This window comes from Amphiprion ocellaris, chromosome 24, assembly GCF_022539595.1.
Source record: "Amphiprion ocellaris isolate individual 3 ecotype Okinawa chromosome 24, ASM2253959v1, whole genome shotgun sequence".
Classification (NCBI taxonomy): Eukaryota; Metazoa; Chordata; class Actinopteri; family Pomacentridae; genus Amphiprion; species Amphiprion ocellaris.
The window spans coordinates 12,287,401-12,313,115 of record NC_072789.1 but is presented as its reverse complement, the minus strand read 5'-3'; the positions used below and the strand labels follow the sequence as shown (position 1 = coordinate 12,313,115).

Genomic DNA, 25,715 nt, shown 5'->3' with positions numbered 1-25,715 from the left:
CTGACAAATGGCTTGGTCTGTCTGGGGAACAGTGCTGCAGCTAAATTCTCCTTTTTTTTTAATGCATTAACAGAGTTTCTACCAGAAGAACAGCAGAGGAACCCTGGAGCATACAGCAAATCTGACATACACTACTGTTCAAAAGTGTGGGATCACTTAGAAATGTCTTTATTTTAGAAAGAAAAGCATTTTTTCAGATGAAGAGAACATTGAATGAATCAGAAATACAGTGTAGACATTATTAATGTGGTAAATGACTATTCTAGCTGGAAACGGCCGATTTTTAATGGAATATCTCCATAGGGGTACAGAGGAACATTTCCAGCAACCATCACTCCTGTGTTCTAATGCTACATTGTGTTAGCTAATGGTGTTGAAAGGCTAATTAATGATTAGAAAACCCTTGTGCAATTATGTTAGCACATGGATAAAAGTGGGAGTTTTCATAGAAAACATGAAATTGCCTGGGGGACTCCAAACTTTTGAACGGTAGTGTATGTAGAAACCCTGAATCCAGGTGGAGGTTGTGTGTGAGAAGAGTTTCCCTGTGAATTTCTATTACACAACCCCAGAGTGGGGTTAATGTCATTAAGTTGTGGGAAAAAGAGAAAGAATCTTTCTGTGAGCATTGAGCAAATTGAAATCTTCTCCATCTATGTTTCTGTCCTTTAGCATGTGGATTAGTGCTTGATGTTTTATTGTGTGGAAAGCTTTGGTGTCATCGATTGTTATTGATATTATTGAAGATAATTACAGAATGTCTGTCGGCAAAAATAACAAGAAAACCCAATAACTACCGTCATCTTGCGCTGGTCCTGGTACTCCAGTCCAAAGTAGTCTCCCTCTGACAGGTTCAGATGGACACAGACCAGGTCGAACAGCACTTTGCCGGGCGAACGTTGCTGGAAGACGAGAGCAGAGGTGGAAAAAAAGATTTAGATTAAAAGAAAGAGGAAACTGGAGGTCAGCGGAGGTGAGAAGAGGCCACAGAGCATCTGATCAGAAGAGTGCTGCTAATGGAAGCGAGGTGAGTCTGTTTTAAAGGTTATTCTGAAGCATGTAATCTAATAACTTTCCACATTTGTCACTTAGCTTTCCTGAGAATTGCACAGTGTTTTCAAGCATTAAGTAGATCTTCTCACTAACAAGCCGCTGACCTTCGGCCCTGATGTGAGCTCGAGGCTTCAGCTCTAATGAATAGCTGGAGGCCGAGGCTCAGCTGGAGAAACAACCACAAATGTGAAGCATCAGCTGTTTAATAAAGCAGCTACACCTGAGCTTCGTTTGCGACGTTACAATCACGTAGTGAGCTCTTTCTCCACAATCTGACATCCTTGGACTCCACTTACAAGCCGGAGAGCCAGAAGTGGAGCTAAAATAGACAGAGACATGGAAGCAAACCCCAAAATTAGCCCAGAATAATCCCCTCCTGGTGCCATTCGAGCTAAATGGCACCAGCTTGTCAGTTTGCAGAGCTGCTGAGGAGTTACAGCGTGCTATTATACATGCAGCGCGTCTGATGCGGCTCTAGTTAAGTTAATGTGTAGTTACGAAGGCGAACATTCCTGACTGTGACAGGCATACACAAGCAAAAGCACAGATTAATCTGAATCTGGGGAGCGACACTATAAAAAGCGAAACATGCGATCTGGAGACATCTAGGACGAGCAGAGGTACGTGCATGTGTGACATTAGCATCCCGCACAGCAACATTCACAAACGAGGGGGAAAACAGAATAGATCTGGAGGCACAGAAAAAGAAAAATCGAATTAAATTAAATCAAATCAGACACATGTTGCACAGAACACAGAGCATAAAACTGATGACTAGCAGGATTAAAATCTGAAAAGTTCTTATGGATACTGGTGGCTGCTGTGTGAGGCCGAATGTTTACTGGAAAACACATAATTACACAATTTCTGACAGACATTACAATTTGTTTTGCAATGTAGTTTTATGAAAAGTCAGGCTTCACTGCATTATTCGCTGTGTGACAGATTAAAAACATGTGATGGAGCGTTACCACATTAGCGCGACTGTCACCATGACGACGGCATGATACTGCAAAAACATCAAGACAACGGTTTAAACTCCAACCCGCTGCAAAATGTTTGCCTTTGTGATTTTTTTTGTGCATTTAAATACTATTTTTGTCGTGTTTTTGAACAATTTGTGCTTTGTGAATGTCTTATGAGCAATAAAAACATAAAGACAATATAAAGAGTAACAGAAAAATACAGAAAAATGGAATAAAAGTAAAAATGGCTAGTTAAAATTACCAATAGCAAAAGTCATAGCAGGGAAAGATTCTATAAAAATAACATAAAAACTAGAGTCCGAGGCATAAAATGGTTGCTTGATGTCATCAGTGGGTATTGGCCTGTTACAGATATTATGGTTTCCAGCATACTCCAACATGAAAACTTTCTTTTTCAGAGCAGAATACAGAAAACGAAGCATGGGATTATTTAGAAACAGTGTCATTACACAGTTTGTCCAGCAGAGGAGCTCTCATGCCAGTTATTTACAATGCACTGTCTGCAGCACATGTAGCAGAGAACGCATCACAGCTGAGCAGGTGAAGGTGTGGAGTCAAATTATGTCTTTATAATAAGTGGATAACTAGTTTATGAAACACATTCATAAAAAGTTAAAAAGCAATGAAACTCACAAGATGAGAGAACATATCGGTAATAGAATTAGTTTCTCCCTCAAATCAACATCAGCACCAAAAATCCAGCATCAGTCACGCTCTAATAAAAACACAATAAAAGATTTACAAGTAATTACCTCACAAGTTAGTGAATAATTCCTATCTATTTCATGAATGAGTGTATGTGGTTATTTCATAGTCTGTTTTTGTCTTTCTTGTACTCTTTGGGGTTCCGGACATCTAACGTATACTACTAAAGGACAAAGTATCGGCAGCTACCAACTAATCAATGCAATATGGAACTGTGGAGGATAAAGACGCAGAAAAAGCATTAAGCAGGGAGTCTGAGTGGATTTTAAAAGCACAGCAGGCGCTGCGACTTACAACTGAACTGTAGGTGGAGAGGAAAAGTAAATACAGTTAAAGAGCGGTGAGTAGAAAAATGAGGAGGAGCAGCGAAGGCCGAGGTGTGAGTCGAGTCTGTCACCATCTGGATACCGCATGTATGTAGAGAGACACACCCACACACACAATGAACCCACACACACAATGAACCCACACACACAATGAACCCACACACACAATGAACCCACACACTGTATGAACCCACACACTGCATAAACCCACACACTGCATAAATCCACACACTGCATAAACCCACACACTGCATAAACCCACACACTGCATAAATCCACACACTGCATAAACCCTCACACTGCATAAACCCACACACTGTGCAAACCCACACACTGCATAAATCCACACACTGCATAAACCCACACACTGCATAAATCCACACACTGCATAAACCCTCACACTGCATAAACCCACACACTGTGCAAACCCACACACTGCATAAATCCACACACTGCATAAACCCACACACTGCATAAACCCACACACTGCATAAACCCACACACTGCATAAACCCACCACCCAGCGAACACACAAACAGCCTGCAGATGGACATTGGCTGCTGTCGGATATATCCAGGACACAAACTGACTGAATGACAACCCTGTGTGTGTTTGTGTGTTCCCACAGTGAGGCTGACAGATGCTGGATCTCTGGAGTGTGGACGGGATCCAGCTCCAGGTCGCGTTAATCTCGGTTTAAAGGAGGTTAAGAGGGGAGACGAGGAACAGGTTGGAGGGGAATCTGAGAGGAAGATGGCTTAAACGACAGCAAAGGGGACAAAGAGAGAGGAAATCCAGCCTTTCTCATCTCCTTTTCTCAGGCTGCAGCCACAAGTAAATGAGTCTCATTCACTCTGTTGATTATTCTGAAAACCAGTTCCAGTCTTTCAGTCTTTACACGGCATCACTGGCCTGTTTGTCTGCTGTTGCTTGTGTGTTCCTCTTTAACCCTCTAAATCCCAAACAGTTTTCTATTTCTCTCACATTTTTAGCCACTGTGGGCTCATTTTACATTGCAATATAAAGTCTTGCACCTCTATGGAAACAGCACAATAATAGTTTAGAAGCATAGCAAACTTGCTACTTACATTTTTAATTTGCTTCCATGCTTGTCTTCTATTAGCTCTGTGTAAACACTGCCTGCAGTTCAGCTGAAAAGTCTCTGAATTTTAGTCAAGCGAATTTTGGTCGCAGCTGAGTCGCTAATGGCTTCACAGTTGTGGTAAGGAACATCAATTTTTTTGTTTGTCACAGAATCTAGTTAATGCAAATTGATTATTTTTGACTTGTTTTTAAGTTGATACATAAAGATTTAACTGATTTTAAATGAAATATCGCAATCATACACTCAACTCAAGGATCTTTGGGAACTTCAAAGTCTGATGTCTCAGTTTTTGCATTTTCTGACTCTGATAAATGGTGTAATTCTGGTGATTTTGTCCAGACAACACACCTTTAAAAGCCTGCCGGGTGCTTTTTTGGGACTCACATGTGCTTTATTAAGAGAAACTCGCCTGGATTCTCCTGCACAAAACATCCAACCTCAACAACACGAGGTTTCAGTTTTCTGCAGCGTAAAGCACTGTCGAGCTTGGAGGAGACGCAGGAGTTTAATCATGTGACTCGAAAAGCAGCGAGCACATGGTGAGACAGAAAGACAGCAGACTGGCAAAAAGAAGAAAACTCAGGCAGAAATAAAAAAAAGATTGGCAAGGCCGCAACAGAAAAGGAACTAAAAAAAACAAGAAAACACTTGGAACCAAGAGCTCCTCTTCACCCAGAAAAAAAAAAAATCTTGAGACTGAATACCAAGTATGTTTTGGGGAAAGGCAATTTCCTTCAATATGAGTGAACCCTTCTCCAATAACTACAGAAAGCCTGCATGCTGCACTGGGGAGATACCCCATATCACATTCAGGTAATGGAACACTGGAATGCAGATGGGAACGCCGCCGTGGTGGAAATCTTTCAATATCAATACCAGTTATAATAACACAGGCTTCACCAACAGATGACATGTTGCTGGATCTTACAGCTTTAAACACCTTCACATACAGTTTTCTGGAACCTGACAGCATCGAACCTGCTTCTGTCTCCACTTAGTTTTCTGTCAAAGCAGCAGCTGGAAGTCACGAGGCGAAACGTAGCCTAAAAAAAGCTGTAATGAAAAGGTGAGAGCTGAAGCAGGATCCCGAACAGACAGGCGCGGTCGGACTCAGCTCCGAAGCAAACCTCGAAAAACAACATCCAGTAGCCAAATTTACTAAATCTGGTCAACACAGTGCTGAAAGAAGCAGACTTCAGACTTCAAAGCCGAGGGTGGAGGGCGGCAGAGCAGGGAGGGAAGCTCCGAAAGCCTGCTGCATGTCGAAAAATGTTGATTGTCATTTTAAGCTTTTGGAACGGTTCTTCAGCTCCAATTCAAATTTAATTCTGTGTTTGTTTACTGTAGATTTGCAGCGTTTTTCACTTTCACTCAGCGGTTTGAAATGTGGGAAACGGAACAGAGAAGTGGGACGATGTGAAACTAAACCGTGAGGACTTCCTCACTGTGTTAAGAGCTAAAAATGCAGATTCTTTACTGAAGTAAAAGTGCCAATACAGCAGTGAAAGTAAAAGTGATGCATGAAAAATCCTACTGAAGAATTAGGATTAAAATGTCTGGTTTGGTCTCTCACATATAATATTGGATTAGTAACTATTTGAACTACTTTATATCCAGTTTTTAATGCAAATAAAAGAAAATACAAAGTTCGGATTCATAAATCTGGTTATGTTTTTGGGCTGTTCCTCTAATTTTTGCTGAGAACTTTCTTGTGTCTTTTTTACATTTTTATGACTCTTTAGGAGATGGAAGTAACATCCCTGGATAATAGAGAAGCCTAAAGACATCAAAAAATGCTATCAGATATTTTAGTATTTCAATTCTAGTTCTCAGAGTTACTGAAGGTCTAAAAGTTCAAGATAAAACATCTCATGATCTGCCCTGATCTTGGCAGCAGAGGTCAAACATGATATGTACATAAAGGTTTTTCTTAAATAAAACAAGAGAATAAAAATAGGCCTCCCAGGGGAATGGTCAGGGATGGTGAGGACGTTAATGACAGAACACCTCTCGACACATTTCTACATAGTTTGGAAGCCTAAAAATAAATGGAGTGTCGAAATCCTGCAGCTGAACCGGAGCAGACCGAGCTCCTTTCATTGCAAATCACAATCGCCTCATTCAGCAGCTCCCATCAATGAGGCTTTCTCAGCTCTCCAGAAAATCACACACATTTTTATCATTTTATATCTCGGAGCGTGACTTTTGTTATCTAAGAGGTGTGGAATGGCCTTCTGCAATCCTCGCTATTGAATACATACACACTGAAACATTTGTTGGTGCGTTGACTTGCATGCAGAGAAACAATTAAAGAGTCTGAGAAAAACTCTGGACTGTAAAAAGCAGCCTGCAAAGGCCAAGGTCGCGTTCCTTAAAGGCAGGGTCCAGTTTCACACAGCTGTCCTTCTGGGCCTCACACCAGCATGGCTCCTCTCTTCTAGGGTAATTAGAAGGTTTAACAACCGACTGTCCATCAGTGAACTGAGCTGGAGTCCAGTCTGGCAACCAACACTCAACCAACGGAGCCAAAACAGTTTGAGCCTAAAGAAACCATTGAAACAGCTCCATATGTGGTGTTTATGTTGGTAGTAAGTGTTCTCTGAGGGTCAAAATCCAGTGTTCTCATTTGGGATGCAGTTAATGAGGAAAACAACACCTTTGTGTAGTGAGAGTCAGTAAGCCAGAGGCCAATCTGCAGCTGCTTCTACTTTCTGTTCACTTTTCAGAAAATGACTCAGGGCCTTTTCTGCACACAAATTATAGAAATTACAGTGGTGCCCCTGCAGAAAAACTGCATGTTAGTGTCACAAGTAAGTACAAAAATATCCACTGTGGTCAGCTGGCAGGTTGATTGTGGTGTGATCCAGGCAGCGGTTTGACAATAAACAAAGCCGGAGGAGCCTGTGTCAGCGGAAAGCACCATGAATCTGTAGCAAAAGCACCAAAGATAGACGCTTCAAATCTGCTGGTTTGAACTCAACAGCGAAACACAATTTGCTCAGTAAGTGGGGAAGATGTTGCTCATTTCTGCATCTCTTGGATTTCCTTTGGAGTCGCTCCACGACTTGTCAGGACTCCAGTTTGGCTCTTTGCCTATCAGGGAAACTGGCCAACGAGTCGTCGGCTCGTCATCAGCCAGCCAACACACTTCCTGCCGAACGCTTTCGCTCCCTTTAAACCCAAACTTCTCTCATGCCACAAGGTCAGTGCCTGGCTGAAGTGGGATGTGCTATATCAAAGTAATTGCACTTTCTTTTCTCTCCTACCACAGTCCTCCTTTTGCCCCTTGAGGGCGATAACTGTGAAAACCTCGATATATTTCACTTTTCTCTTGGCTCTTTATTCTGCTCCGCTGCTACTGTTTCTCTGAGGACAAAGCACTCTTTATGTTAGAGATGAACGCTTAATGAAAATGCATCAATTGTAGAGAGAAACCTCTGTCAGTAGTTGGGAAAACACTCACATTAGGAGTCTGTGTGAGCTTAAAGCAGAATTCCACTTTATTTCAACCAGCTCTCAGTAATGTGGCTCTAAGTGCGATGCTAATTTTGCACTCTTCACCTCCGTTGCGGAGAAAATTAGCATGAGCTTCCTGCAGCTCTCCGAAGACAACTGATATTTTAAATATGAGTTTTGGAGTCTGACTGACAGAAAATAGCTGCTTAGAACAGACATTCTGCAAGCTGTGTTAACTTTTACTCACTACAGAGAGCTGAGTGTTTCGTCTGAACTGTCTTGGTCTTTGAGAAGGTCGAACACCACCTTTTTTTTAAGTTGGTTTTTTGGCCTTTTGTAGAAGACAGTGTAGAGAGAGACAGGAAATGTGGGGAGAAGAGTGGGGGAATGACATGCAGCAAATGGCCGTGGGTTGGACTCGAACTCATGACCACTGCGTCGGGAATATAGCCCCAGTTCATGGGTCGCCCACTCAACCAACTGAGCAACCATTGTACCCCAAACACCATTTTTAAGCTACAATAGTTGTAATTCCATATGTAGATTACTTTTTTCATGAAACACAGTTCAGGAAACCAACAGTGTCCCAACATACGCTGTCTTTCAGGGCCTTAAACTAAAAAAATAGCTGACATTTTTCAAACTGAATTAGGGATTACCATCAAAGGAGACTTCAACACCAACAGGTTCATCAATACATGCTGGTTTCTTTACATTCTTTTATCGTAACTTGAGAAACTGGTGGTGTTTCTACGCTCTGCTGCCAGCGGACTTGCAGGAAAACCTTCATGTGTCCACATATGAGAGTAATTCCAGTCGTGGAATTACAACTAATGAATCTGCAGCTTTAATAATCACTGAAAGAAAAGAAACAACTGGATTGAACGCTCAACTCTTCAGTAAAGTGGTTGCTCCAGGCGGCTAATTTCTGAAATTATATTCAGTCAGACCCAAAAGCAAATGTTTAAAATGACTAATATAAAAGTCATTTCATGCTAATTTTCATTGTTATGCAAATTTGAAATACTGTTTCCCCAAATCTCTACACTGGAAGTGGAGTTAACATCACACTTGAAGCAAAAGCAGCCAATATTAGAATTTCACTTATATTCCCTCAAAACTTGGGTCAGTTTTCCACATACCATATGAAAGTCAATAGACACATTTTATTGATTATTTTATTTATCCTCCGATATTTCCCTTCACTCTCTCTTTCCTCAGCGTCCTTCTAATGCCCTGCAACCCACGGCCAAGTAAAACATTCTCACCATCTGCTGTGGTGTGCCGAGGGTTTACAGAGAGTCTCAAAGCGTCACGGATGCAAATGGCCTGTAAAAACCCAAAAAAAGGAAAACAGAAAGAGTGGGGTTTGTAGTATTAATACCTGAGCTAATGAGAGAATATATTTAAACTCTCCTTATCCAGTTTTCCAGAAATTAAGAAGACCAAGAAATCATCGGGATTGTGTTGTTTAAAATGCTCAATATTGCACACACGCATGAAACTAATGGAAAAGTCTTGGGGCAGATTGGCCCGAACTTAAGGGAAGGTTTGAAAGGTCCGTCTCTGCAGAACTCTGACTAATGTCAACAGGGATGGAAACCAGATGGGTGAGACGGATGATAAGAACTCTCCACGGGGGGAAAGACAGGAAAAAAAAACACCTCGGAGCTGTTCCTTTTCTTCCTTTTCAGTCCCCTGCTACGAATTCCAGCGGGATCACAGTTATTTGTCAGGCGGAGGAGAGAGGAGCGTGTTGTCATTAGCTTAAAATAAACCATTACCTTTCTAGAAGAGAAAAACACTTGAACTTGTGCAGTGATCTGAGCGGTAAATGTGTATATTCTACTTATGGTCAGTCTTATCAAGAAACCCTGAAGGCTTCATACCACAAAACCTACCATGTCCTGCTGCTAAACTACATGTCAGTGGAGCAAAAACCAACACAGCTTGAGTTACAGCAACTACACCAGCGTTTAGTCCAACCCCAAAGCAGCCATTAGAACGATTAGAAATGAGATAAATTAAGGGTTTTTCCCCAAGAGCTCAAAACATTCTAACAGCCTGCACACAGCAATACATAATATCTAGCTTAGTCGTGTCCCACAGCCAGTTTAGCCCAGCTTTAAAAGTGCTGGTACTGTTTTATCTGATGCTGCCGAAAGCAAATCACATGGGAAGATGAATCCCAAAGATCCCCTGCTGTTTGTCCCCACTGTTCACCCAGCAACGGCTCAGCTTAATATCAGACATTCCCTGCAGCCTGCTGGGATAGCATATTGATGGACATTTAAAGCGTCGCAGGCCTTCAAAACAACCCCTAATCATGTTGGATATATTTGAGATGAACATTTGATGAGATATAAACAGGCACCTTAGAATGCTTGAAATGTTGCATTTTATCACATATGAATTACTACAGTTAATTTATGTTGCTGCTACTGACGGTCAGCAGGTTTCACTTTGCTAACTTGTTTGTTGATTTACACTCTGAGCTGAAACTATTTGTTCTCTCAGTCATCTGAGAATCAAAACCAGCCGTCACACTCTGGTTGCAGCTTCTCCAACGTGGGGATTTGCCGCTTTTCTCTGTTTCATATCACAGGAAACTGAATAATTTCACGTTTTGGATGGTTTGCCAGACAATCTGTGCTATTTGAAGACTTTATCTTGCACTTTAATTCTCATTGTTTAAATTCATTATTAACATTTTACAGCCGAAAATATAATAATGGATTATTCAAGAGAACGTTTGAGAATAAAAAGGAACATTTTAACCTTTGAATGGGTAAAATTCTGATATTTGCAAGTATATTTGATATGCTGTTGTGTGTAAGGGCAATTCAGTTTCAAAGCAACAGCGACTTAGCCTCCATTAATCACACACTCTCAGTGCTGCCTGCAGCACATGTAGCAGAGTATGGTGCGGACCCAAACAGTGTCTTCAGGAAATGTTACTAACTGGTTTGCAAATAAACATGACCCCATTGTTTCCCTTTTTACTATAATTTGAACATAATGTATGCATATATGCACAGAATACCGGCCGATGTGTTGGTAAGTTAATTAAATTAACTTAATCTTAATTTATATGCTTGGGTGTGGTTGAAAGTTCTGGAGAACGGCAGAAGACGTTTTGTAGCACAAAAAAAAAAACAAAAAACAAAAAAAAACAGGGAAAAAGAGAAAACATACCCTGGAATGCCAAAAAAAAAATCAAGTAAAGTTTGGATTTTATTTTCCATAAAAAGCAGAATTTATCCACAACTTGTACACAACTTCTACCACAGCGCCACAGCAGCTGACAAACACTGTGTTTCTAGAAACCGAGCACAAAAAACTGCATTAGATGCAGCAGAATCGGTGTTATGTTCTATCAGCTTCGAATAAGGCTGAAGAATGTTTCTGCAATTTCCCGTCAAGACAGAGTTCAAAAAACCAACTGCAGGACAGCTGGGAGAGGCTTCCTCCCTCCTCGACTGTCCACCAATCACATCCTCTGGTTCAGATTAGGTTAAACAGCTTAACCTCCTAGAAAGACGTCAAAGCCAGTTTTTCAATACAGCCAGAAGGGAGTCGCACACGCATGTACATACGTCTGTTTGACTGGACCGCTGAATAAAAACAGCATGACAGTGAATACCTGCCAGTGTGTCTGCAGTGACAGTGAGGGGTTGTGGGAAATCAACCTGGCAACACCCTGATGGGGGAAGATGAAAATGCCTACAGGCGGCTGTAAAGACAACGCTGTGTGTCTTTGTGTAGCATGTACATGTGTGGATGTCACGGCTCACAGCACACTAGAGGCAGACAATTAAATTGAACAGCAGAAGGGAATACACGCACAATGTTGTACTATTAAAAAAAGCAATTAGTGTCTGTTGTAGTACGGTGGTGATTCGTTTGTACTGCGCCTCGTGCAATAATGAGGAGTGTAAATCTCACAACAGGGCTGCTTTGTTTCCTAAAGCCTCTGGAGCTCCATGGAGAAACAGGATGATAAAATGGAAACAGTCGACCAAACGTCATAGCTTTTATCTGGATACCACGAGATGACAGCTAGGTAGCTGATGGTGCAGCTTAAACTCTTGGGCTACAAGTGCTGATATTGCCAAAGATCTGTGAAGCAATATGCAGTATATCAAGATTTTTGGGTTACAATCACCTAAATTTGTGATCATTGATTATTTGTGTATATGGTTGCTTTGTTTTCACAAGTGAAAGCTAAAGGAAATCCTGTTTTTGCTAATTTTAGTATGAAATGTTTGACCAAAACGGTGATTTGTACATTCACTGCTTTTATGCTTCTTTGAGGAGGTCCATCTGCCACCTACACGAACCAGCTCTTTGTCTATCATGCTGTCTTCTGATTACTTGCTAAGTCCCACCCTCAAGATGTCTACACAGCATAAATATGTCTGACTCTAGCGCCTGACTTTATGGTTCCCTTTGACCTTCTTGTAGCAGCTAGCGATGTCCCGAGCCGATTTCAAGAATCGGAATTGGAGCTCATCAAAGCATTGTTTAACTTAGTAGTTTTGCATATTTTCTCAGACCGACCTTTGTTTATATGTGCTGTCACATGTGGGTGAGCATAAGCTGCATGAGGTCACTATATTTAATACACTGCAGAGCTGGTCGGAAGACATTAAGTGTCACACGTCTTTATCATGGTGAATGCTGCTAGTTAAACTCCTACAATGCTCTCTGCTTGCCAGCATTGGACTACCTGTCATCCAAGGGACCGACCTCTAAGATTTTTATGGTGTCAAACACAAGGAGGTTCCACCTACTGTTGCAATCAGGTACTTCAGGGTGATCTACAACACATGTCAGGACATGTGTTGTAGATCAGCCTCGGCCAGGCTTCCCTTGAAAAAGAGGTCAATGTATCTCAACGTGACCGACCTGGTTAAATAAAGGCTAAAGAAATAAATTTTAAAAATGTAGAGAATACAGGTTTTTGCTGTGTTTTGGAGCTTGTAAAGCAAATGCAGGAGGGACGTTTTTTCCTAATGGATTGTAGAGCTTTTTATTTGAGAGGCATGGACACTGGGTTGAAGGTTCTGGTTGGATATATTCTCCAGGTCACATTGGATCATTGTCAAGAAGACAAAGTCATTAGAGAGGCAGCTGAATGACACCAGTGATGAACAGCAACCTGGCGGGCCTTCACGTGAAAACACAAGCTGGGATGGAATGGGCCTTGCTGGTTAGCACCCCGATGATGCATTCAGCAAATCACAGGCCAAAATAAGATCATCTGCAATACAAGATCATCCACTCATAGTTCAATATATTTGACTTTTAAAGAAATTATCTAGACAATCATAACAATGGACACTCTAAAGCAGACTGCAAGCTGGATGGAACAGGTTACTCCCTGTTAGAAGTTAGTTACTGTAATTTGTGGCCTACTTGCCACAACAGTCAAAACACAAAGCTGATGGAGGCAACAAAGGTACCTTAAAACCACAACTACTGCAATTTGTCAAAACGATTACTCCCTCTTGGCTTCTCTGCGTCAGAACTCAACCACATCTAAATAACTCATGACTCACTGTGACTTCCAGGTAAGATTATGATTTCTGAAAGCAAATAAATGCCCTAAATAACTATTATGATTCCAGAGTTTCCATCCGGATCAAAGTAGTCCAGTGATCGCTGTGTCTAATCCACAATCAGCCGTTTCCAGCTAGAATAGTCATTTACCACATTAACAATGTCTAGACTCTATTTCTGATACATTTAATGTCATCTTAATTGAAAAGAACTGCTTCTCTTGCAAAAATAAGGACATTTCTAAGCGAGCCCAAACTTTTGAACGGTAGTGTATAAATCTGTGAATAAATACAGGTTAAAGCACCACGGCTCAAGGCCAACATAATACTTCCTGTTAACATCATTGGATCTGTCGCTCCAAAACTTACAGCATCATTATCCTCCAAACAAAAGTAGGACAAAGCATCAAAAACAACCTATTAAAAAAATCCTTCACTAATAACTTTTCCTGCAGCCTCGTAGGCAAGAACAGCTCAACAGCATCATTAAAACTAGAGCACTTTTAAGAGCTTTATGTTCCTCACCCCATTTAACCTCACAGCAAAGAAGCAGCCATTAAAAGCCGGTCAGAGATGCCTGAACTTGGCATGGCTTTTTGTTTGTGTGCATATGTTGCTAGAAACAGCTGATTTATACAGAATAAAAGGGTGTGGGAACCCAGTAGAATAATGAAACTGGGCTTGCGGTAAGCACATGTGTGTGTGTGTGTGACTGTGAGGATGCACAAATGATTTACAAGTGTAAAAAAGCACTTTACTTCTACCATAATTGCCATTAAAACTGAGATAGCTCTGTGATATGGCATGACATTTTATGAAATTAATATTTGCATATTCTCTGAATGCACTCAAGTTCAAGTGAGATGCTCCCAAAAAGCATCAAAAAGTTCCCTCAAAGTATTTCAATATTATAAAAAACACACTTTAGTCAAATAAATCAATCACAGCCAAAGCCCATGGAGTGAATGATCAAGGGATGCAGTCCTGGAAATTCCCAATTGGAGGTTTTTGCAGTTAAATATGTCCTTAAACGCAGCATGAATGATGAGACTTGAGTGTGACGAAACAGCTTGACAGAGAAAGAGGCCACATGAAGTCTGAGACAAAGAAGAAGTGAAGAGAAACAACAGGAAGGTGGCGAGAGGTGAAAACCAAAACTCCTTTTTCTCCCAAACATCCCATTTCAGGCTACATTCCTCCGCTAGTTTCTCCCAGAAGCAAACGGCTGGAGACTCGACGGGGACACAGCAGGGGAGACGCCATTGAATTCCACCGAGGCTCCTGGAAAACGTCCAAGCAGAGACGAGGAGGCAGCGAAGAACGAGATTAAGAAACACTTCACCTACTGAAAGAGATCCCAGTGCAGCATACACTCAACAGCAGCCAGACATGGAGGGCTGAAGTTACCAGGAGGCCTTTGAAAGGTCTAACAAGGAGCCACGTTAACACTTGGCAAAGAGGAGAAATCTCATTTAGAAGATTGAAGCTGACACTTTGGGTTTAAAGTGGAGGCTTTGTGCACTCATGCTGAGGAATCGCTTAATTTCATTACATAATTCATTCTCTAAATAGTCCATAAGTATCCCTAGGACTGAGCGATAATCTAACAAAAGTTTATCACGTTAAAATGTTTCATTCCTGTCAAGTTTAATTAATGACTTTTTGATAAAGAATCACTTAAGCCTCCCTCCAGTGGGATGAAAATGCATGTTGTCTTTTTAAGAATGATCAAATAACAGCAGCCAATGCATTAAATGAAGGTGTAAACCATTCTCTCTCTCTTTTCTTATTACTCTGCCAAAGAATTGCAGAGTGACGATCGGCATTGGTTTGTCTGTCTGTTCGCAACGTTACTCAAAAACGGACAAATGGATTTGGATGAATTTTTCAGGGAAGGTCAGAAATGACATGGATTTGTTAAAGAGTTCTGTATCATTGCGAGATAGCGTCACGGCGTCACTGTAACTATGACAACAAGTGAAAGCTACATCAGCTGCTTGCTAACGATCACATGATTGCAGTCCTACTACTAATCAATTGCTGCAGAACACAAGTTTTTTTTTAAAGATTTCATCCGTCGGAAATCATACAACGACTGAGCAGCTCTCTGAGTGCTTTTCTAGTTATTGATGATTTTATCGTTGAGGTCCAGTTTCTACCTTCAATTAGGCTTCAGTTCTGAAATTCCAGCTCCGAGGTACTAGAGCGTCATTCGATTGAAGAAATTAGTAAAAAAATTTAAGATGGATGTCTGGGTTAAGCAGTTCAGGGGGAATAAGAACCAATTTGTGGAAGAAGTTGAGCTCCGTGATTATATTTACAAAGCCATCCGAACAGGTATTTGACTTGAAAAATTGCCTCAAGATTTGCTTTCATTGGTTTGTTTTTGTGGAGAAATCAACCTCTCCTTCCTACAGACTTCACTGGTGACTTTATCACCGGAGCCGAGGGGAAACCCTGACAGAAGCAAACCATTCTCCTCCATCACCCAGCGAAGATTTACAGCAGCAGAGACAGCTGGAACGAGAAGCCACATAGCTTCATAACTCATACAGACCTGTCAAGATGATGAGAAAGTAAAGTTCCTTCACATTTTGTACAAAGGCCTTGTTTAATCATAGGAGGTTCTAGTTTTCATGAGTGAGAGAAGATCTGATTTAGGAAAACATGGACTGGCTGGTGGCTGATTGAGTCTAAACCTGAAGCGGCAACAAGCATCACACAGCAGCTTCTCGCTTTTTTTCAACCAGACAACCTGATCCAGATTCATCTTTTAAATACAACAAACGAGTTTTGGCCGCTTTCCAGGGTGTCTGGTGCAGACGATAAACCTGCCAGCATTTGTCTTGCAGTTGATGTTCATTTTCCATTGTGCTTCAAACAACAAGTGAGGTTTGCCAAACTGGAAGCCGAGATGTGATTACATGTCAAACTCCTGAGGATAAAATGACCAGATAAACCTGCTAAAGCTAGCGCAGGCTGCTTGAATGGGTGATTTGTGTAGCAGGGGTACAGTGATTACTCTAAATGGGACTGTTGGCTTGACTCTCCTCACCAGGGACCTCATTCACTGCAAATACAAAAAAAAAGGGGGGATACCATCTTGCATCCAAGGCGAGGGACAGTGTTTGCTCATTCATTGGCCGCCGGCGTAATGCAAAAGGCTTCTGCGGGAGACGGATGTGTGTCTGTTTTCCCCTTTTTTCCATCACAGTGAATGCAACATCACGTCTCTTTTCCGCCCCTCAGCGGGGCCCTCCTCGTTTCTTTTCGACTCCCGTCCTGCTCCCTTTCTGCAACAGTCTCAGTAATTGTCCCTCCATCAGCACTCACCAGCAGTAATCTCCCAGCCTCATTCCCTGCTTCCTAGCTCGGAGGCAGCTCCGTCTGTGGCCCTGTCTTTGAACTCAGCACGTCTAAATGCTTCCACGTGGCTCCACGTGCACAAACCCACCTTAGAAGCGAGGTCAGAAAATGCAGGCCTCTATGAAGGAGTGCAACCTACTTGCTTCCATCTCGCACCAATGTCTAGCAAATCTGTCACAAAGAAAATGCAACATTATCACCTCTGTCAACCTCATACTTCTCTGCATCGCCTCCACTGGCAGGTCAAAGCTCGGATTCAGCGACAGAGAAAAGAAGAAGTAGCTGAAAGGAAAGTCAATCCACAGTCAGGAGTCTCTCTTTGAGCTCTTTGACCACAGGAATGAGACAATGAATGCCAACCATTACATAATACAGCACAGCTCCCCTCATGCAAGCATCCACATGGACTGCAGCTTTGGTCACTTAGTATGCAGATGAGGGTCGCAGAAAGTAATAAAAGTGATATTCTCATGCGTGTTTGACAGAAAATACTGCTGCCTTCAAATGGAGTTTCACCAGAACGGTCCCTGTGGTATTCACAACCTCAAATGTAGACATTTCCTGAAAGCTCAGAGTTCATGCGATGCCACATGTTTGCTGATGTTTTAAGTTGATTGTCAGTTAACTTGTCGAGCCCCAAAATTTGAAGACAAGACGTCGTAAAAACGGACAAAATTGTTGGATTTTCAACTTTCCAATTGTCCTTCAACGACTCATCTCTCAGTTCAATGCAGTTTAATTGGAAAACGAAACAAAATCTTAGCATTTCATCAAAACTATGTTATTCTACACGTATCATTCAAAAATACATAAATTGTTAAAATAACTAGATTCTGTAAAAGCTGAACTCTGACCTCCGTCCCCTTAAATTGTCAGTCAAAACTGTAAAAATAGAAAAATTTATAAAATTCTCATTTATCCGATGGTCCTTAAACCACTCATCTCAATGGTGTGTGATTCCATTGGTAAAAATTAACCAAATCTAAGTTAAAAATCATATTTAGTCAAAAATAATTGTAGTTTTCCATTAAAAGTTATGCATCTTTTATATCCAGTTTATGATCTCAAGAGTTAAGAATTTGTTTGGGATGCTGCAGTTTACACTTATACAAAGTAAGTAAAGACATTAGCACAGCTGCTAACCTTCATAATGTAATCTTTCACAACACAGAGTAATGGACTTAGCTAATGAAATATTGTTCTACTATGAGCAACGTTACTATTATGGATTACACAAGTGTTTAAGCTATTAAATCACAAACGGTAACATGCATATCTTACATGAGAGCAGACTAACAGATGGTTTAATTAAGTCCTTAAGCGTCTGCATGTGTTTTTGGTTTTGGAAGCTGGACAGTTCATGTTCCGGGGAAGGAATTTTTTGGAAGCATATGTCACATATTTTCCTGATTCATATTTCTGTGCAGCTCTGCGGTGGAGAGGATACATCATCCATTCATGTATTTTAAAAAAAACAATGCATTATTTAGTCGCGCTCATCCTTCATCTGAGAGACTCTCATGAAGGGGAGGATATTGCATCTGCAAATCTGATCAAATATTTATTTTAGTAGAGCTGTAATTAACTCATTGTAGGAATGTGTGGAAGTGTAGAGCACACAAGACTTGATGCATCTATGTTCATGCTAAAAAAGGCTTTTACACATACAGTGCTGTGAAAATGTATTTGCCCCCGTCTCAAATTCTTATTTTTTTGCATATTTTCCCCACTTTAATGTTTAAGATCATCAAACAGATGTAAATATCAGACAAAAATAACCAGAGTGAACACAAAATGCAGTTTACAAATGACTTTATTTATCAAAGGAAAAAAAATTCAAAGCTACCTGGCCCTGAGTGAAAAAGTAATTGCCCCCTAAACCTAATAACTGGTTTGGCCACCCTCAGCAGCAACAACTAAAATCAAGCGTTTTCTATAACTGCCAATGCGTCTTTCACATCTCTGTGGAGATATTTTGGCCCACTCTTCTTTGCAGAATTGTTTGAATTCAGCAACATGCTGGAGGGTTTTTGAGCATGAACAGCCTTTTTAAGGTCATGCCACAGCATTTAAATCGGATTCAAAAGTGGACTTTAACTACGTCACTCCAAAACCTTCATCTTGTTTTTTTTTAAGCCATTCAGAAGTCAACTTGCTGGTGTGTTTTGGATCGTTGTCCTGCTGCAGAATCCAAGTGCTCTTCAGCTTGAGGTCACAAACTGATGGCCGAACGTTCTCCATCAGGACTTTCTGGTAGACAGCAGAATTCATGGTTCCATCAATCACAGAAAGTCGTCCAGGTCCTGAAGCCATCACACCACCACCAGGTTTGCCTGTTGCTATGATGTTCTTTTTCTGAAATGCTGTGTTACTTTTACGCCAGATGTAACGAGACACACACCTTCCAAAAAGTTCAACTTTCGTCTCATCAGTCCATAAAATATTCTCCCAAAAGTCTTGGGGATGATTCAGATGTTTGTTTGCAAAAGTAAGACGAGCCTTTATGTTCTTTTTTGGTCAGCAGTGGTTTTGGCCTTGGTACTCTGTCATGGATGCCATTTTTGCTCAGTCTCTTCCTTATTGTACAGTCATGAACACTGACCTTAACTGAGGCAAAGGAGGCCTGCAGTGTTATCCTGGGTTCCTTTGTGACCTCCTGGATGAGTCGTTGCTGTGCTCTTGGGGTAATTTTGGTAGACTGGCCACTCCTGGGAAGGTTCGTCTCTGTTCCATGTTTTCTCCATTTGTAGATAATGACTCTCACTGTGGTTCTCTGGAGTCCTAAAGCTTTAGAAATGGCTTTGCAACCCTTTCCAGACTGATAGATGTCAATTACTTTATTTCTCATCTGTTCTTCAATTTCTTTTGTTGCAGCTTTTTCAGATCTTTTGGCCAACTTCATTTTGTCAGACAGGTTCTATTTAAGTGATTTCTTGATTGATGAACAGGTCTGGAGATAATCAGACTTAGGTGTGGTCAGTGAGATTTAACTTTGTTTCCAAAAAATGAGATTAGCCACAATTAATTCATGATTTAACAAGGGGGCAATTACTTTTTCACATAGGACCAGGTAGGTTTGGATAGCTTTTTCCCTTAAAACATTAAATCATCATTTAAAAGCTGCATTTTGTGTTTACTTTGGTTATCTTTGTCCAATATTTAAATTTGTTTGATGGTCTTAAACATTTAAGTGGGGGAAATATTCAAAAAAATACGAGTTTGAGAAGGGGGCAAATACTTTTCCACTGTATAACGTGGTTTAATGAGGCCCTGGTGAGTCCACGTAAACAGCATCAGTGCAGGTTTAGTGTGTTGCTGGACTGAGCAGCGACTGAGAGTTTAAACACACAGAGAGCAGCATGATGATGAACGAGTCCTGCCAACACCACTGTTAGCTCTGTCAGCGCTCCAAGAAGCAGAACAAAAGAAGCAGATTATTTGGGAGATCAGAGAAGAAGGCTTGGAGGTGAAGAGCAGTCGACGGGTCACAAGCCTGCAGAGATCACACAGCCTCACCCTCAAATAACTACACTTCACCGTCTCTAAACATCACCTTGGTTCTACCCACACACTCAACTTAACTGCCAACTTTAAAACACATAAAGAAACACGAGCAGAGTTTGGCTCCGAGCTCCAAAACACAAATTTTCTCATCTCTTATCACTCTGTACTCTCTCTGGAAGTTCAAATGCTGCGCTTCGGGGTAAAGAAACTGCAGTAGAAGACGTACAAATATGTGCAAATTATGAGAAAAGAGGCTGTTGCACAACCCGAAGTTTAAAAATATCTGGGACTGGACAAAGCTGCGACAGTCTGGCTCTTTGCATACTAATTCACTAATGGAAGGCAGCATTAAAACTAATTTCCTCTGCTCTTGTGAAGCCCAAACAGCCAAAGTCTCAGTGGTGGAAGTCCAACAATGAGGCCCTCATAGCGCTGCTGTGGAGGAGGATGGATACAGTCGACTCACAAATGGGTTTTTAGCAGAAGAGAGACGCCTGGATTTAAGTTTTTTTTTTTTTTTTTTATGCAAAAATCACTGGAAAAAACAGCAAAAACCTGGCAGCATAAGCACCAGGAAAGGACTTGTTATAAAATAATGGGAAAATGAAATGTTTATAAAACAGAAAACTGCTTAAAATAACAGTGAATATCAGTAAAATAATGATATTTTCACACGTATAAATGAATAAAAGTTAATTGTAAAAATAGAGATTTTTGATGGGGACATTAAGCATAACTTTGGCTCCTTTTTTAAAAATAAATTTCTTTTGTAACAGTCAACATTTAATTTTTTTCTTGTTTCCTAGATATTACCTGCAATTTTATAAAACTGAAAAAAGCAAAATAACAGTTTATATTCTATTTATATTATTTATATATCTTTTAAATGATGGCTATGTTTTTGCTAATTTGAATACAGTAGAAAATAGTGCAGCTTTTAATATTTTTGTCAAAGAATGAATTATTTGATTTACTAATTTCTGATGTGGACATTTTCCACAGATTTAGCTAGATTATTTTTCGTTTGTTTATCTGCAGTCAACCTGTAAATGAATACTTTTTTTTCAGTGATGTTTTTAGATATTATCTGTAATTATCTATAAATTGCTATTTTTCCCGAAAAGGTTGGCAAATATCTGTTAAATAACAATATATTTTGCTGATTATAATACAGAAAAATAGCATCATTTTACAACCATTGTAAAAGCCTGAATTATTACTTGTAAAATAAATACATTTAGCATGTTAATTATTAATTTAAAAAGTCATTTCACTAGTTATTATTTGTAATTTAAGAAAACAGAGAAAATCTGTACAATGATAGTTTAAATGACTGTAACCATTTAAAAAAAAGTTTCTCTTGTTCTTTCAAATCATGGCAAATATCAGTAAAGTAATCATATTTTATCTGTAATTTCACAAAACATGAATAATCTGTAAAATTAAAATAATACACACCGTTTTTCTTCAAAATGTTGGCAAATATTGGTAAAATAATAAAATGCTTTGTTGATTAAAAAATAGTGCAGCTTTATGGACAAATATTGCAAAAGAATGAGTAATTATTTGCAAAAATGATTACGTTTAATGTGTAAATTGATGCTTTTTTTACATGATTGTATTATTTATTATCTGTAATTTAACACAACAGGGAAACTCTGTAAGATAACAATAAATTGTTTGTAAAAAATAGTTTAAATTTTTTTTTGCAGCGCATGTGGACCTGAAGATGCCAAAACTCCTTAAAATGATAATTACATGTAATAAAAACTGACAAGAAGCTAAATTTCACAGAGAAAATTCCTGTTACCACCATGTAATTATACATTTTCTGAAACTTCACTGCTCCTTCTCTCTTTTTTAACAAAAGGTTTGGCTGGATTCCTTCCATATCTGCTGCTTCCACATGTGCCATCGACTCCCGAGGCAGCCGACAGCACAAAGGCCCATCCATTTAAAACGTCAACTATAGACTGAGCGTGTGAGCGTGTTTCTGGACAACGCGTCAGGGGACTCATAGCTCATTTATCATCGGCCTCAGGAGCCGCTAGTCCATCAAATGATGTTGTCTGTAAAGCACTTCTATCATCCTAATCCTCATCAGCCTCCCCTCCAGTCCTGGATCCATCATCAGCTCTCTTTTAAGCTGAAACGCACACAAACATGAGCGATGCAGTTCATAAATCCAATCAAAACCTTCACCGTGATCTTACTGCACCTGAACGCCTCCCCCACACACATGGAAAAAAACTCACTCCTGCAATCGCATGGTGTGTTTTTAAAGCCTCCACTGAGAAAGTCCGTGTTGATCTACTGGATGGTCGTACAGGGATTAAGGTCAAGTCAGCTGGACAAGGCAGTACAGGAGGCATATTAAATAATCAGACACCATCCATTGACACCAGGGAGGAAAAAGCAGCACACTGAGTATTAAATTAAGAGACATAAGAAAAAGACTTCATCGGGACACATGGGTCCATGTGTGCAGGTCTTAGCATTGGGAACCATTACAAAGGTCTCATCAGATTTGTTAGCGACGGCAGGTCTGTGGGGGACGAGCTTAACGGAGCTCTACTGCTCCCCGAGGAACCAGCAGGACTCCATCTCTGTCACCATAATGAAGCCTGAGCCTGAGCTGGAAAATGAAAGAACTGCAGGCATCACGGACAAGAGATCAGATGTGTGCAAATCATGGCTCAGAGGATACAGATAGCTGTGATGAGGATAGGGATTGTCAGGACCAAGAACACTTTCCTGTTCCTGCTGTTTTTAAAGAACAAAACCAGTCATTTGAATCCTCTCAACCCAAACTCCCCCAACAGGCTTTAAAGGAATGTTTGTTTTTTTTAAATACCCAGAATTGCATAATTTTTCACAGCGGGACAACTGTAAAGACACAAAGAACTGCCCAATCTACAAATTTCCGATGGTCCATGAACTACTCGATTGAAATGCACTGTTCTGGATTAAAAACTGATGCAAATTTAAGCTTAAAATTGTGATATTTTCATGTCAAAATGGGCCAAAATGTTTGCACTAACCAGACGATACAAATTTTTTTTTTTATTCTGGTCTTCGGCACAATGGACACAACATTAGAGACTTTTGGACTGATCTGGGTCGACTCCACAAAGAGCAGATAGGAGACAAGTACAGAAACAAATAGTAAAATATCAAAAAAAAAAATGTCACATCACCTCATTTTCCACTATTGGTAACAGCTGTGGGCATTTGGAAGAAGGCTGTACATGCTCATTCCACGATTTTGCAATTTTTATAAAGTCAGTAATGACAAAAATTTGATTTATTTTCCCATTTCTTTATGATTTACAGCATTATAACTGCTATAATGCAGAAAAGTCATTCAGTTCTCTCTATGTTCTGTTTCCACAGAGGTGCAGGACTTTTTATTGCAGGGAAAAATGAAACCAAAGCGACTAAAAACGCCCAGAGGCTACTTCTTGTTTAGGCGATTAAACTCACTCACCATGTTTCTAGAATGTATTTTATTCACATTTTTACAGTGCAGAAGATGATAATTAAAACAGTGAAATTTAAACAAATACAAAAAAGTTTGAGCACTAGTTTTTGCATTTTTGAACACAAATTTATGCGCATAATGGGAGATAAAAGTGTGTTTTCCCAGTTAACTCATCTGACTGATGAGATGTTTCCATAGAGTTAAATTCGGCTAATATCAGCTGACAAAAGACGAAAAATGTCAACGTTCACTGTGAGTTTTCATGGAAAACATGAAATTGTCTGCTTGATCCCAAACTTTTGAACGGTAGTGTATGTTCAACTGTAAAAAAGGTGAAAAAGCTTTACTTTGAAAAACAGCCAGTCACTGTAGTTTTTGAAAAACTTCACGAGTATATGTATTTGTATATGTATTCAGCCTTAGACCAGAAGAAAAACCTGAGGAAGTTCTCCACAGAGAACAGATGTTCGTCTTAATCCACATCTCTGCATTTGAGACTGAATGACAATAAACTCCAACACCCATGTTTTGGTAGTAAAGGAACATGTCACTCAGTGCAACAATGTTTTTTAAATTGTTTCTGCAGAACAAAGGAGATCTGGTGCAGAGGAACAGGATATATCAGTCTACACAGGAAGTACTTGTTCGTCAGATAAATTCATTGTTGTTTCTGGCCTTTCATAGGATTTGCTCACAATAAGATCCTTTAAAGTGGTTGTACGACACTGAAAAGACCTAAAAAGGACTGATTTATTCCACTTTTTCCATTAAACTTAAAGACTAATTATGCTATGAAACTATTTTAGTTGTGATTATTCTGTTTCCCCTCAATGACCTGAACCAAGAGCTCAAGTTAACCTGAAACAATCTGGAACAGGAGGCTTCATTGGTGACTCACACACGGAAACAATCTCAGCCTGGGTCAAGAGTGCAGACGTTCGTGGCTGCTTGGTGCTGAAAGCTATTGTGCGAATCCAAACCAGAGTCGAAGTAAATGCAGTTACAGTCGGAGTTTTAGTGAAATAACCCAAGAATAGACTCTGAATGGTTTCACTGACATCGAATCAGATGGAAGATCAAAACAGGTACAATCATCTCCAAGCAAATGAGTGACACACATCCTCCACTATTCACCGTGCATGCAAATGCACAGCTCTACCTTTAATTATTTACCAGGTGGAAGTGAGCGCTGATGTTCTGCACTCAGACGTTCCTCTGCAGCTGCTCCACATTAATAATGAAGCCGAGCTGCAGTGGTCACTAATGCAGAATGTGCCAATGTAGTCTTACAATGTTTTATTCACGTAATGTGAAGCTCAAACAACGGAGGAAAAACTAAATTACAATGAATTATAGAAATGTTAAATATCAATAAACAAATGTTTTACTGAGAAGCCTGTTTTCCCCCATGAGGAGGTTGTTAATGGTATTCAGGCTCGGTGCCTCTAAAAACAGCAGAGTCTGGCTGTAACTCTGTCCGTCTTCTTTTGATCTAATGGATTCCACGTTGACAGAGTCAGTTCTCGATGCTGAGTGGGTTCCATGTTCCCCAGTGAAAGCCTGAGGATACAGGTGATGGTATAAACACTAGAAAAAAGGACAAAGGTCTTTGGAGGATGAAAGACAGAGTTGAATGACAACCACCTGAATCGAAGAAACATGTCTTTACTGAAGATGTATGCCACAGCTGAAGGTTTGGAATGGTCATTTATTTAACATTGAATTATTAAAAGCAGTTGGATATGTTTAGGAACAAAAAAGACAATCTTTATTTAGATTAAAAAAAACAAAACTACTTAGACTGAAAATCTACAATAACACAACACCATTTAGAAACCAAAACTATTTAGTTCAATTTAGGAAACAAATGTACTTGGTCAAGTCTAGGGACCAAAACTACTTGGTTAGGTTTAGAAACCAAAAGTACTTGAGTAAGAACCAAAACAACTGGGCAAGAGGTACTACAACTACTTCGTTAGGAACAAAAACTACTTGGTAAGATTTAGTAACTAAAGCTACTTAGTTAGGTGTTAAGGCTACTCTTGGTTAGAAACAAAAACTACTTGGTTAGATCTAGTAAAATATCATGGTTTAAAAGTCACATTCAAAAGTTTCTCCTCTATTTTCTTGGTGACCATGAATCCAAGTCTCCCTCCAAATTCTCTGAGAAAG

The 25,715-nt window shown here is 40.1% G+C and overlaps 1 protein-coding gene across 4 annotated transcripts in view; it reads right to left on the bottom strand.

Moving 5' to 3' along the window:
- Positions 1 to 25,715, bottom strand: part of LOC111587753 (FERM, ARHGEF and pleckstrin domain-containing protein 1-like) — a 75,757-nt gene that overhangs the window by 36,377 nt on the left and 13,665 nt on the right. For all 4 annotated transcript variants that reach the window (XM_023297846.3, XM_023297844.3, XM_023297847.3 and 1 more), the window contains exon 3: positions 798 to 902. In XM_023297846.3, the coding sequence (XP_023153614.2) occupies positions 798 to 902 (105 nt within the window). The remainder of the gene's footprint in view (positions 1 to 797; positions 903 to 25,715) is intronic.